The sequence below is a fragment of the Capsicum annuum genome, chromosome 11 (genome assembly GCF_002878395.1).
Source record: "Capsicum annuum cultivar UCD-10X-F1 chromosome 11, UCD10Xv1.1, whole genome shotgun sequence".
NCBI lineage: Eukaryota > Viridiplantae > Streptophyta > Magnoliopsida > Solanales > Solanaceae > Capsicum > Capsicum annuum.
This window is the reverse complement of record NC_061121.1, coordinates 219309169-219324216: the sequence shown is the minus strand read 5'-3', so window position 1 is coordinate 219324216 and position 15048 is coordinate 219309169. Positions and strand designations below refer to the sequence as shown.

The 15048-nt window shown below is 34.1% G+C and overlaps 1 protein-coding gene across 5 annotated transcripts; it reads left to right on the top strand.

Annotated features, from left to right (window-relative positions):
• The first annotated feature begins 8972 nt into the window (after positions 1-8972).
• Positions 8973-14902, top strand: LOC107846912 (salutaridine reductase-like). 5 transcript variants are annotated; one of them, XR_007047025.1, is made up of 5 exons: positions 8973-9343; positions 11679-11876; positions 12140-12217; positions 13168-13350; positions 14239-14902. XR_007047025.1 is itself a non-coding variant. In XM_047399233.1 (5 exons), the coding sequence occupies exons 2-5, from the start codon at positions 11727-11729 to the stop codon at positions 14293-14295; spliced, it is 396 nt and encodes a 131-aa protein (XP_047255189.1). In that variant the 5' UTR covers positions 8973-9343; positions 11679-11726; the 3' UTR covers positions 14296-14902. The 5 variants fall into 5 exon arrangements, 3 of the variants coding, with proteins under 3 accessions (XP_047255189.1, XP_047255188.1, XP_047255190.1); XM_047399233.1 differs by having other exon boundaries at positions 11679-11804; XR_007047026.1 differs by lacking the exon at positions 8973-9343 and adding an exon at positions 10086-10189.
• The last annotated feature ends 146 nt before the right edge of the window (positions 14903-15048 follow it).

The following is a 15048-nucleotide window of genomic DNA, read 5'->3' as shown; positions in this document are numbered from 1 at the left end:
AAAGCAGATTGACATTAATATTTGAAAACTATCTAGAGATAGATGGGTGAAGTGAGGTAGATGTATTTATATCTTCGTCAACTACTTATGGAATTACTATAGCAGATTGTTTTAGTAATTAGAGGGCGGTCATTCGATCGCATATGATACTAGTACTAATAGATTAATAATTAATTTTTATAGCAATTATTGAACGATCTACTGCATACGAGCGAGGAGGGCTTGTCAAGAAAGCGAGCAAAGGACAACGAGGGGTGTAAAATGAACGGTGTTTTCTGGTTCCTTGAGTCAAGGGTGCTTGTAGAGGTCAACTAGTCAAAATTTGTTTCTAGATTCACGATTTTATCAATTCAAGTTTGTTCCATGCTTAATCAAAGATATTGGGTTCAATTTCTAGAATGGCAAACACATGATAGCTAGAGAATAGGTCATATGCAACACAAATCTAGATTAATCAGGCGGGTGAGTATCGGATATCACTATAGTTATACAAAAAGTAACGCGCACATAAAATTTAATGCACACCAAACATCCACACTTACATAAATGAGGAATTTAAAAATTAATAACCAATTTTTTTTTTTAAAAAAGACGAACCTGCTTGTTTTGTGAAGGTGGTAAAGAGGAGGAAGAACTTCCTAGAAAAGACTATGAATTGGGAGGGCAATACTCCGAGTGATTGATCTACTTGAAATTGTATTATATGTTAGCCAAAAAAGTTGGCGAATTACTACAATATATAGATTTTTTTTTTATTCAATCCCGACAAAAAATCCTTATTTTAACAATCCTCCTAAATACGAATCTAATTATTTATACTTAATAAATGTAGTCATTTTGAGAAGTAATCTACTCGATATATATATATATATATATATATATATATATATAGTTTTATAAGGCCCGTGCTAAATTCAGACCCAAACTCAAGTAATTTAATATTTTACATAATAATATAATTAAATATATAAAATAATAACAACTTGCAAAGATCATAATTGAAAAAAATTAATATCTTTATGAGTTTATGAACATATATTACGTAACTATAAATAAAAATTTATTTCTTCAAATATTTATTAAGTCTTAATTTTATTCATAATTTCAGATTAAAAGAATTTAAGTTAGTTAATAGGGTAATTTAAGCTTAGTTTTACTTTAAATTAAGAAAAAAATTTAAATTCATAAAAATGAACCTCTAGAATCTTTTAGTTTTTTATATTTAGTTTATGCCTAAGAATATTAATTCTCTATTAATCAAAAAAGTTATTTTAATTATAGCAACTTTCATTTTTAATTTTACAGATAATTTTAACTTTCAATCTTTGAAATATTTTATTGCTAATTTCAAAAGCAAGATAAAATTGTCCATATAAAAATTCTATTCTATTTCATAAAATGTAATTAGAAAATATTGAGAATCATACTCAGTTTATCAAAAATAAATATAGTCTTATATTATTAGTTAAAAGATTTACTGATTAGTTAAATAACAGGAGAATCTAAATAATTCAGTTGATTGTCAATCTGAACTCTCACCTTATTGGTGAAAGTTTGATTCCCCACTTTATAATTTCTTCCCTATTTTTTTTTAAATTAGTTAGATAATTAAAAATTTAAGAAAAAACTTAATAATGATTTCTCATATTATATTATGACACGCCACATATAAAGTCTCATTTGATAAACAGAGAAATAAAGTAGTTTTATCTTTAACAACTACATATCATAATTTTAGCGGATTAACAAATTAATTGAAATTACTAAAATAGCCTTATGAAGACTACCAAAGTTTATTATTCTTTCTTATACATAATAGGGAAAAGAAATCTAAATAAACGTCCTTAGATAGTTTAATGCAAGATATAATAAAACTTTTTAGATTGCAACTTATAACAAATTTTTTATATACAAAAGAAAATATTTTTGTTTTAATAAAAAAATAAAATACAAATTACACATAAGAAAAAAAAGATTCCACACCCATAGAAAATGACATTATTATCAAGATATATCAATCATCCCCTTTACTCCCTCTGAATCGATTTTCTCTTTCTTTAACCATACCGTTTTCTCCTTCTTCGTCACCAAACATACGGTTCCTTTTCAATTCTTCATTATCAAATATAAAATTTTTCTTCTTCATCATGATTTTCTTTTAAATTGATTCACCCTAATTTTTGATCCTTTTCACCGTTTTCTTCATCACGATTCTTTTTCACATTTTTTTCATCACAATTCATCACTGTTTTTTCTTCATCTCTTTTTCACGGTTCTTTTTCATCACGATTCATCATTTTTTTCTTCTTCATCATGATTCTTTTTCGTTTAAAACCTATGTCTGTATGTTACTTATTTATTTTTAATTTTTGAAAATTGTATACAATCTAGTATTCATGTATTATCTTAAACGATTAAGTTGAAATCAGTTTATATATAACAAAGTCATATTTCAAATGATTTTAACTTTTGGGATTTCAATATATGAAATTGGTATTTAAGATTCTACATACAAATGATTTATTCTTCTAATTATTTTTAGTGTATAAAATTTTTAATCTGTAAAAATTGTATACAATCTAGTATTCATGTATTATTTTAAACAATTACGTTAAAATCAGTTTATATATAATAAAGCCATATTTTAAATAATTTTTAATTTTGGGGTCTTAATTTATGGAGTGGGTATATAAGATTCTACATACAAATGATGTATTCTTATAGCTATTTTTAGCGTATGAAAATGGTACATAATACGATATCCATGAATTTGTTTAATAAATTTCGTTGGAGTCAGTCTATATACTCGTTTCATACTTAATTAATCTTTTTTTTTTTTTGAGTTCTCAATATATGAAATTGATATTAAATTTGGTATCTATGAAGTTTCGTATATGTCACATTTATTTGAAATGAGTTTTATGAACCTGAACAATTGCTAAGAAAAATGATGTTGTATGTTACATAATCTTTTTAGTAAATGTAATGGATATTGAATGAAAAATTATCTCCATACATATTGAAAATAAACTAATTGATAATTGTTTGATATCAACCCCTAAAGCTAGAATCGTTTAAGAGATGTCAAAGTTGATACTGAACGAATACCCCAAAACAAGATATTTGTTATGAAGATGATCCTTTTTTTTTTTTTTAAAAAAAAAAAGGAAGTGTAATTAAGAAGAAACGTGTGATTTTGACAAAAAATTATTATTTCAATAAAGCTGTTGTAAAAAAACGTGAGACTTTTTTTAAAAAAAGTAAGAAGTATAATAAATGAAAATAGAATATTAACCATATTTTACTCTACCATAATTATAAATACATTTATTTAGGAGAAATTGAATGCTAAATCCTTGAAAAAAAAGGAGTTAGTTGTACTTAAAAATATTTTACCGATTTTTGCTAAAATAAGTAAATAAATTAGTTTTTTAAAAAGTTGCTACAACTTGCAATTAAAATCTTAATAAAATAATTATCTAAAAATATTGTTATAACTTGATATAAATAATCTAATAAATGCATATGAGATAATTTTCTCTACATAATATAATCAAAATACTAAAAATTACACAAATACACAACTTATGTTTTCAATATTACAAAAAATTTCAACTCCCTAAACATATTACAAAAATCCCAACATATACACAGAATGCTATGTATATGTTGGCTATGTTATGTATATTTTTTTTTTGGTAATAAATAAAATTTTTATTTATACCAAAGTGAGTCTTTACAAACCAGGCTTAAGCTGACCTCTTGCCTCACAGAATTACAAAATCAAAAATAATTTTGTTACTGCTTCCTATCTATTACATCATTCAGTCATTCAATACAAGCTACTATGAGACGTTATTCAACTGCAATAATAGAGCTTGCCATTTCGGTTTTCATCTGCCAGTGATGTGTACATGCACTGCAATCTCCTTGAATAGCTTTTCAGCATTGAATATGCCTATTTGGAATCTGAGATGGTTTCTTTCCCTCCAAATTATTGCAACCAGCATCCCAAATACACAACAGATAATAGCCCCCGTTGCTGACTTCTTTTTTGCATAGTTAGAGACCCATTGAATCTCTTCTGTCCAGCCGCCCTTAGTTCTCTGTGTACTGAGCCATTTCAACAGTTTTTGCCACAAGCTATGTGTTACTCTGCAACCAAAATATAGGTGGTCTAGTGTTTCAACCTGTGAGTCACAAAAGATACATGTTTGTGGCACATGAATACCAAATTCTAACAATCTATCTACTGTAGCAAGTCTTCTTTTAATAGTTAGCCATAGAATGAACTTATGCTGAGGATGAATGCTCTGTTGGAGTACTAAGCTCTTCCATGGTACCTTTTGATATTGGGGTAAAACCTGAGTATAGACTTTCTTGATGTTAAATTTGCCGTTAACAACCATTTCATGAAGTCTAGTTGCGAGATCACCCTGCAAACTTAAGCACTGCATAATGTATGTCCTTGCTGCCAGTATTTTCCTTACCACCCAAATGGCATTTTCTAGAATAGTGCATGTCTCTGCTTCTTCAATCTTTAGATAGTACTCTTGGACCCATTTTATCCAGAGAGAATCTTTCTTCTCAGTGACTGCCCATAGCAGTTTCAAGATTGCTGCCTTATTCCACAGTCTGATATCTTGTATTTTCAACCCTCCTGCACCTTGGGGTATACAGATGTTGTCCCAGGATACCAGGGATTTTTGAGAGACTTCTGTGGAACCTGTCCAAAGAAATGTCCTGCTAATGGTTTCAATCATCTTAAGGATTTTTTTAGGAAGTACAAAAATTTGAGCCCAAAATGTCTGAATGCTGAAGAGTACTACTTTGATTAATTGAACCCTGCTAGCATAAGACAGTAACTTTAACCTAGCAGTCCAGCATCTGATTCTTCCTATTATTCTCTCTACCAGTGGTAAGCATTGACCCACTGTGAGTTTCTTTGATGACAGAGGGACTCCCAGATATCTGTAAGGCAACTCCCCTTCACTATACCCAAGTTCTTGTAGTAGTTCCTGTTTCAGCTGGGGTTTGACCTCTGACATATAGATAGAGCTCTTATCAGGATTTGCCTGGAGGCCTGATACAATAAAAAATTTATCAAAATCTTCCTGTAACAACCTCACAGACTTCATCTCTGCCTTACAGAATATTAGAAGGTCATCTGCATAACTGATGTGAACCACCTCAAGCTTTTTACATCTGGGGGGTGTTTGAAATCCTTGTGTTATTATACTAACTGGAGCTCTTTATGCAGATATTCCATTGATATGACAAAAAGATAAAGGGACATAGGGTCCCCTTGTCTTATCCATTTCCTCCCATAAATAGGTTTGACTAATCCTCCATTGATGACTAGAGAGTAAGAGACAGAAGTGACACATTCCATGATCCAAGTGATGAATTTACTGGGTAATCCTAACTCAGCTAGGAGTGTCTTTAGGAAACCCCATTCAATGGAATCATAAGCCTTCCTAAGATCTACTTTCATAGCACATCTTGGGGAAAATCCTTTCCTATTATACCATTTAAATATTTCATGGCTAAACAAGATATTTTCTATAATACTTCTACCATCTATAAAAGCTGATTGGGAAGGGTTCACAATATGTCTGACAATATTCTTTAGTCTATTGGTAAGAATTTTTGTAATGATTTTATAGATAGTAGTGCAACAAGCTATAGGCCTATAATCCTTAACATAAGTAGGGTTGTCTACTTTAGGTATTAAGGTTACAGTTGTGCAGCTAAATGATTTCAACAGTTTACCAGATTCAAAGAACTCTTTTACAACAAGTATTACATCCTGTTTAACTATAGACCAATTTAGCTTAAAGAATTCTGCTGGATAACCATTGGAGCTTTGTCCTGTGGCATTCCTTTCACTGCTTCATATATTTCCTGCTCTGTGACAGGGCTGATTAGCTTGCACTTCTGTTCATAAGAGAGACATGTGCCACTTTTGATCACTTTAATGTTTGGGCATGGTAGTTGATCTACAGTTGTGCCCATAAGATTAGAAAAGAACTTAATAAACTCAGCTTCCACCAATACAGGGTCCTCTAGCTTGTTGCCAACATTATCATATATAGAAGTTATAGAGTTCCTGCTGGTTTTAAGCTTCAGTTAAGCATAAAAGTAACTTGTATTAGCATCTCCATCATCAATCCAATTCACTCTGGCTTTTTTTTTTGTAGACCTGCTCCTCTATGTCACTCTATTTTTTTACTTCAGTCAGCCAAGCTCTTTCTTGTTCAATCAGGAAGGAGCATACTGGGTGGCCAATGAGTTTGGTTTGTGTGAGCTCTAGGTTAATTCGAGACTGTTGAAGCTTTTGGCTGTACAAGGCTAGATGATTACTCAACCCCTTTAACTCTCTTTGCAGTACTTTCAGTTTGTTCCATAATATATATTATTTTGTTCCATGTACCCCGGTATACCAATCCCTTTCCAAAATTCTGCCAAAATCAAGGTGCTTCAACACAGTCATGTATAGCTTGAATAGTTTTGGGATATATTTTGGTTGTGGGCATATAGCAACAAGAATTGGGGAGTGGTCTGATACTCCTACAGGCAAGAACTCTGCCTCAATATGCCCATATTTAGCTAGCCACTGTGAGTTTCCAAATGCCCAGTCTATTTTGGAATATACTCTACTGCCAGCTTCTTGTCTATTACTAAAAGTATAGTAACAACCTTTAGATTTGAGTGTTATGAGACCAAGAGTATCAATGCAGGTTTGAAACTTATCAACTTCATGTGGGAGAACAGGAGAACCAATCCTATCTTCAGTTGTCAAGACATTGTTGAAATCTCCACACAACAACTAGTTCTCTGCAATGTTGCTCCCCAACTGGACCAATTCATGCCATAATATTTCTCTGTTTTGACCTTTATTATTAGCATATACTATGGTGAGGTAAGCTAAAATTTACTTGCCGGGATTTCAACTTTGCAATGTATAAACTGTTCATGTAGCATCTCAACCTGAACTTTGACATTTGTGCTCCAAATTATCCATACCCTACCATTGTATGCCATAGGATAGTTGCAGCAGTAGTTCCATCCACCATAAATCTTCCTTATAATTCCTTGTGCTTTATTTTCTTTGACCCTTATTTCCAGGATTCCCATAACCTCCACCTTATTCTTCTGTAGAAAGAGTTTCAGCTTTCTCTGTTTTGAGGGTTGATTCAGCCCTCTTATATTCCAGGTGAGATTTTCATGGAGTTTTTTGTTGCACCTCCGTAGCCTCAGCAAGGCTAGTATCAATATTTTGTAAGATAGTAAACCTGTTTTGCGACATACTAGTACTAGCTGCTGCTTCGTTCACTGTGTGCACCCTAAGAGACTGTATGTGATCCTCGATTATCTGTGTGTCTGCTACCTCTTTACCCTTCTGATTCTTCTGGACTTCTTTCTCATCCGGGGGTGCAGCTTTTGTTGTCCATTCTTGTCTCACAACTAGCTCTGTTGGCTTAGTTTTCTTGCGTCTTCTATGCTTCTTTTTCACTATCTGGAACCGTTACTCCTCCATAGTATCTTCCTTCTTCCAATAGTTATTGGTATTGTGACCAAATTTCAAGCAATCTGCACAAAACTTAGGCCTCCATCATACTCTACATCTTGTTGGAAGCTACTAGCAGGGGTGATTAGCTCAATAGTATTCAATAGTGGCTGAGCAACATCCACTTCAATCAGAATTTTAGCATAAGATATACGAGTCATGTTTGCTGTGAATAGGTCTGTGTAAAGGGGCCTCCCTACTGCACTTGCAACTTTGCTTAGTGCTTCAATCGACCAATATCCCACAGGTAGCCTAGGAAAGGTTACCCATAATGGAATCGTTGTAATGCGGTCGGGGTTGAATATAAAGTTTACCTCCCAGTCATGGATCACAAATGGCTTGTTGTGGAAAGTATACGGGCCTGCTTGCGTTACCTTCTCACAATTTTCCATTGTCTCAAATAAAAAAATGAAGTACCCCTCATCATGTTGTAATATCTGAGGTTTCTGAGCAAATTGCCAAGCATGTGAGATATAGGCTTCCGTTGTTTTCAGATAAGGTGTGTCATCGATGATATATCCAATAATGGCCGTCTTCCAATATTCCTCTTGTTCCTTGAGGTGAACTGCCTCAATGTTGACAATTACTTTCCCCTCTTTAGTGCACGGTGTAACATAGGATAACACTTTACCCCTTTGTCCAGCTCTATTCTCATGAATCTCAGTATTGTTTATCGGAGTCATTTGGGTTGTTCCGGCTTCTGAAAATTGCAATTGTCTAGCTGCCTGCGCCGTTGTCGAGACCCCAAAGGATTGTAAGTGAAGTGAACTTTGTGAATCCGGGTCCGATTGACCCTCATCTTTTGCTTTCAAAATTGATTGGATCTGTGGCGGAATAAAGCTACCGAAGGTGAGCGAACGTAGGTGTGAGGTCAAGTCCTCCCCCGGTGTTATCATCTTGTCCACCACAGTGTGTTTGCCGGTGTTTCTACGTCGGGACATGGTATTTTCCGTCGTCAGTGCACGTTAGGAAAACCTAGTTAAAGTGTGCCGAGAGAAAACATCTTAATATTTTCATTGTGATTCAATTCCAATGACTCTTGGTTTGGGCTCATGCTGAGTTCTATTGGTCTTGTCTTATTTAGGCACTACCATTTAATTTGGCATTTTATGTGGCAATTCGCATTTTGTATGGTATTCTATGTATATTATGTTACATAAAACGTGTGTATCTACTTGTTCAATGCTGTCACTTGTGTACCTCCAAAATTGAAGAGGATAGATGTCAGTTGTGGTCATGTTAAAGCGCACGTTTCTTGTATTATGTCATAAATATATTTGACTTAACATGCAAAAAGGGCAAACAATAGGAATACAAGAGGTTTCGCTTCTAATTACAAGATATATCGAAGTAATTGTTCCTGATACACAATACAAATTTTGAGAGTATCAGAGCTCAAATATACAATATAAATTTTGAGTGTAATTGAGATATACAGCTTAAAAAAACCTAGATGCACAACCAAATTTGCATGCATATAAGATACATAAGCCTAACATACACGCGATTTCCCTTTCATTTTTGTAAATAACACCTATATGTTTGACTATTTTGTTAATTATTCCCCCTTCCCTTTGCCCTCCCCCCTTAAAAACAAAAAAACTAAAAGACAAATATGAGGCCCACAATTTCTAGGAAAAATTTCATCGATTCTTGTGCTAAATTCATTTGGATTTAGTATTTGTACTTGTTTTATTTTACTGTAGCACTAATAAAAACCTGATTCATTTTGCAGAATATCCTTCAAGATTCATTCTGCTACTCCCTTTACAGGTGACTTAATTTTCCTTTTTTTTTTAATCTATGGTATTTTGTTACTCAACTTGTTGTTTAGGTTTCCCTTGTATTTGTGTTAGTGGACCCTCAAAATATTTTCCTAGAAAGCACTCCACCCGTCTCAATTTATATGACACTATTAGGCTAATTAACCAACTGTCTCAATTATGTCATAGTTAGTATTAATGCACCCCCAAAATTGAAGAGGATAGATGTCAGTTGTGGCCATGTAAAACGCATATTTTATGTATTATGGCGAAAATATATTAGACTTTAACATGAAAAAAAAAAAGGCAAACAACAGGAACATGAAAAGTTTTGCCCCTAATTACAAGATACATCGAGATACACAATATAAATTTCGATTGTATCTGAGATACACATCTATTACCTATCGATGTAAACAACAGGAATATGTGAAGTTTCGCCCCTAATTACAAGATATATCGAGATACACAATATAAATTTCGAGTGCATCTGAGATACACATCTATTACCTATCGAAGTAACTGCTTAGATACACTATACAAATTTCGAGTGTAATTGAGATGCACAACCTAAAAAAACCTAGATACATAGACCAAATTCGTATGTATATAAAATACTTAGGCCTAAGATACATGCGATTTTCCTTTACCGGTATGTTATGTAATTAATTTAAAGTTAAAGGGATATTTTTGTAAAAAACACCCAATATGTTTGACTATTATATAGAATCTTGTGATGTGATGGATCATTTGGATCTAGTATTTGTACTTAGTTTTATTTTACTGGTAGCACTAGTACAAACCTTATTCATCTGCTGAATATCCTCCAAGATTCATTCTGTTACTTCATTTACAGGTGACTTATTTTTCCTTTTTTTTTTTTAATCTATGGTATATTGTTACTCAACTTCCTGTTTGGTTTCCATGTATTTGTATTAGTAGATCCTCAACATTTTCCTAGAACGTACTCCGTCCGTCTCAGTTTATGTGACACATATAGACAGCCAACCAATATTACAAATTTTTACTCCCTCTAACTCAAATTAGTTGTCATGTTGTGACACATATAGACAGCCAACCAATATTACAAATTTTTACTCCCTCTAACTCAAATTAGTTGTCATGTTTTGCTTTTCAAGTGTCAGTTTAACTAATCTTCGAAGCTAAGCTAGATCAGATCTAATCCAATATTCTGCAATTAAAATTTAGATATTCACAAAAGCTATACAAAAATTACTTCAAGGTGCAACTTTTCTCATGTAAATTTGACAGAAAAAAAGATTTTAAAATGTTGGTCAAAGTTCGGATAGTTAAACTCTCGAGAAGCAAAAATGACAACTAATTTGTCATGTTTAAGGAAGTGATCTGATTGAGACACAGATTTTGAGAAATCCCAAGTTATCTTTATATGCATTCCAATGTTGGCTCAAGAACATACTAGTTTACATTGTAAAGTTGCCATTACTATATGGTTACAACAACAACAACATACTCAGTGTAATCCGACAAGTGGGGTCTGAGGAGGGTGGAGTGTACGTAGACCTTACCCTTACCTTGGGAGGTAAAGAGGTTGTTTCCAATATAAATTACTATATGGTACTGTTGAATTATTACAAATGAGATAATATGAAAGAATAGATAAGGATGAGTGATTGAAGTTGTCGAGTTGAAGTTCCTAATTGAGCTTTCTAAAACTTTAAAATGATTCACATATTTTTTAGCATGAAAATAACCTAGTCTTTAAGAAGTTTAATGAAATCTGATTGGAACTCCCATGGTACCTTCATATGTATGTCCAATTTTGGGTTAAGGAATATACTAGTTAAGGTAAGACTTCATTCCATATGCCTTCATATATATTCTTAACACTAGTTTCTTTTCTGGTGTAATATAAAGATTGGCGATTTAATCCGGTAAAGTGGCAGTTGGTACTTGGTCGCATGCTTGAAAGTGTTTAAATCTTACTTGTCTGTGCGATAATATTGTCTCATCATTGGGATCATCCCATGGCAACTTTACAAGAAAACTTAAAGACGAAATTTGAAATATGCATAGTGCATACACATATCCCCAATAGCACTTAAGTTGTTACTGTCCTTGAATAAAGTGCTCTTACAACAAAACATAAAACATAACATAAAATTTTAGTCTATGCTTTTGATAACGCCGATAGAACAAGATTATTCGTCGTAGTGATAAAGTCAGAAGGCACTTGCTCAGGTGTTCTTCTAACCTCAAAGGGGTCTCGTAATGACAGTTAATGTAGAGAAGGCATCTGAAAGGTACCTCTATCTTCTTCTCGTGTCATTTTGTTTGAAATTGTGTTCTTTTTTTTCTCCCCGCAGGATTCTAAAGGAAAAAAGGTTAGAAACTTTGGACTGAAGTGATGGGAGATGCTTGTAGGTATGCAGTGGTTACAGGAGCAAACAAGGGAATTGGCTTTGAGACTGTCAAACAGCTCGCAAATTCAGGTGTGATGGTTGTCTTAACAGCAAGAAACGAAAAGAGGGGAATGGAAGCAACATCCTTGCTGAATAAACAAGGTTTTTCGAATGTTGTTTTCCATCAGCTTGATGTTCAAGATGCTCGGACCATCGAGTCCTTGGCAAAATTCATACAAACACAATATGGGAGGCTTGATATTTTGCTAAGATTATCACCGAACTAATTTCCCGGGAAAGTTGCATAGAGTTATTGTGTTAGATAAACTCGCTATGATAGCATAAGATTCAAAGACTTCAAGTGTATTGCTCTTTCATTCGATCTTGAAGAACATATTGGAAAGTTGCTGATTAAATTTCTGCAGGTAAATCATGCTGGAGCTTCTGGAGTTGTAGTTGATGAAGATGTCCTAAGGGCATTGAATGTAGATCCTGAAGACTGGGTAAGATAATTTGCTCAGTGCTTAGTTTGTGTTTATTATGGATTTCACATGGTAGTTGAGCGATATGCGATTCAATCCCATATCTGATTGAAAATTTTGGTCTTTGAGGTAGGCAATAATGCTCGTATGATTTCTGGTCGTGCTCTGAACTAGTCTTAGAGGGATTATTTTATGTAGTTGTAACCCATAAGGATGAGATAGTAGTGGTAGGAACCATGATTTTCACTAAGGGGAGTCAAAACATAAAGAGATGAGCATACGAAAAACTCAAAGCGATTTAGCACATAGTATATAAACAGCTTTTTCTTTACCTATCTACACTCTGTAGTTTTCAAGGGAGTATCTGCCATTGCATGAGGGTTATCCCATCCCTCCTTATCTCCTTTATGTTTTTTGTTTGCTATATTGTTATCTGTCCTGAACCGGGGGTCTATTGGAAACAGCCTCTCTATTTCATCTGAGGTAGTGTTATGGACTACATGCACTTGTGGTATGGACTACATGCACTTACCCTCCCCAGACCTCACTTTGTGCGAATACACTGGGTATGTTGTTGTTTTTGTTTTCATAGTGAGATACCGTAACCAAAGAAAAGATTTGTGGTGGGGATGGTTAGAGTAACCAAAGCCATCGGAACTTCTATTTTATACCTCGGAAAAATCCATATAGATGGCAAAAGCTCATGACAATAGTAAAGACTCTAAGTCGGGATCGCTAACAAGTTCTCAACAGACTCACTAAGTCTGGATCACTAACTAATTCTAATCTAATATAGCAGGCTAATTATCCAATATAATTGAAAAAAAAAGTCTTTTTTGTATACTTTCCCTGGTTATGTCGTTACTGCCGGCTTTATGCAATCGATATAATACGGTTACCTTTATTTTTGATTGAGGTATTATTATATTGATGTAAATGGGACTTACCAATATGCTTATCGTTGCAAACAGTTAGCAGGGAAAGCTGTCAATGTCATTCAAGTTGCGATGAAAACAACCTACGAGAGTGCCAAATTATGCTTGGACACTAATTACTATGGTGATAAGAATGTTACTGAAGCTCTTCTTCCGCTGCTACAAAATTCTACTTCAGCAAGAATTGTTAATGTTTCCTCCCTTAGAAGTGAACTAAAGGTAAGACCCATCTTTCTATTCATTTCTTATAGAGTTGCCAGAGCAAAGTTAGTAGAAGTTTTTGCACGGTTTGCCACCGTTTAGCACAAGCCCGCACCCATAAATTGATTATCAGCGCGTCCACAATTCCTGTTCTTTTGTGCTTTGAGTATTAGTTTTCAAGCTAGTTGTAATTTTGGCTAATATATTATCAGAATGAAACCTTCAATTTGTTTGAAGTGTCTCGTTTATCCTTGGTGACCGGTGATTAAGCCTAGAATTTTGTTAGGGTTGTTCAAGATTTAAGATGGTTCAGACAAGTGAAAAAGGTGTGTGTGGATGCGCCAGTAAGGAGATTTAAGAGTAGTTGTGTAGTCTCTTATTCTTCAGTGTGTATTTCTATCTGTTACTGCATTTGCTTTGTACCTTGTTAGTTTGCCGTCATATTTTTTTTTACAATCCTGCTTCCGAACTCTTCTTTTGAGCCGAGGATCTGTCAGAAACAACCTCTCTATCCCACAAAGGTACGGGTAAGGTCTATTACATCCTATCTTCTCAAGACCTCACTTGTGGGATTATACCAGGTATGCTGTAGTTGAAATTAATGTGCTAAGCCTAAGTGACCTTGCGATTTAAAAGTTTGCGCGACAATTTGGAAATCAGGTTCGAATCCAAGTAGAGTCGACTCTAGGTGAAGTCTTGTATTTCAAGGGATTGTATTAATTATCTCAATCAACATCCAAAGGACCATATCCTTATAACCTTGAGTCATTTTCAGTCTGAAAATTAAATCCAACAGATAGCAGACGGATCCTTGTGTTTTTCTTGATTGGTAATCGAAGAAACAAGATGGGAACACGATATCATAACATTTCATATTTCTTATCGATTTTTTTCATTCTCATGCAGCAAGTACCAAATGAGCAGAGGAGAGGAGAAAAGAGCTCGGAGATATTGAAAACCTAACAGAAGATAAAATCGACAAGATTCTCCAGAAATTTCTGTATGATCTGAAACAAGATGCTCTGGAAGTGAACGGTTGGCAGATGATGCTACCAGCATATAGCATTTCAAAAGTATCACTTAATGCTTACACCAGAATCCTTGCAAGAAGGTACCCGAAAATGTGCATCAATTGTGTCCATCCTGGATACGTCAACACGGATATAAACTGGCACACTGGAACAATGCCTGTTGAAGAAGGTGCTGAAGGACCTGTCAAGCTAGCTCTTTTGCCTGATGGAGGACCTACTGGTTGCTACTTTAGATATAACAATAACTACACCTCAGTCCCAAACAAGTTGGGGTCAGTTGCCATGGAATACAATGAGGTATCTGGTTGGATTTCTGAGCTGGGTTGGTGTCTGGTGGTTGTGTTAGTAGTTGAAGTAATGAAGGAAGCAAAGAGTAAACATTTGGTTCTTCTATTTGTCCATTTTACCAAACATTTTTTTTTAGAATGAAACATCATTAACATTTTGGTGTAATTCATTCTCTTTTACTCCCTACGTTCACTTTTACTACTTGTGATCCACGCGACTTATACAAGAATCCTATATCTTACCCACCTAAAGTTGTTCTGATTGAATTTTAAGGATCTCATTCGCTGTCAAAGCGCATTTTGTGAAGTGTTCTCTTGTCAAAGAGGCTAGAGCTAGGCCTAATTGCAAATGAAGCGAATTGTTGATTGTCATAAAGACTTATTTCCAGACCCCAATT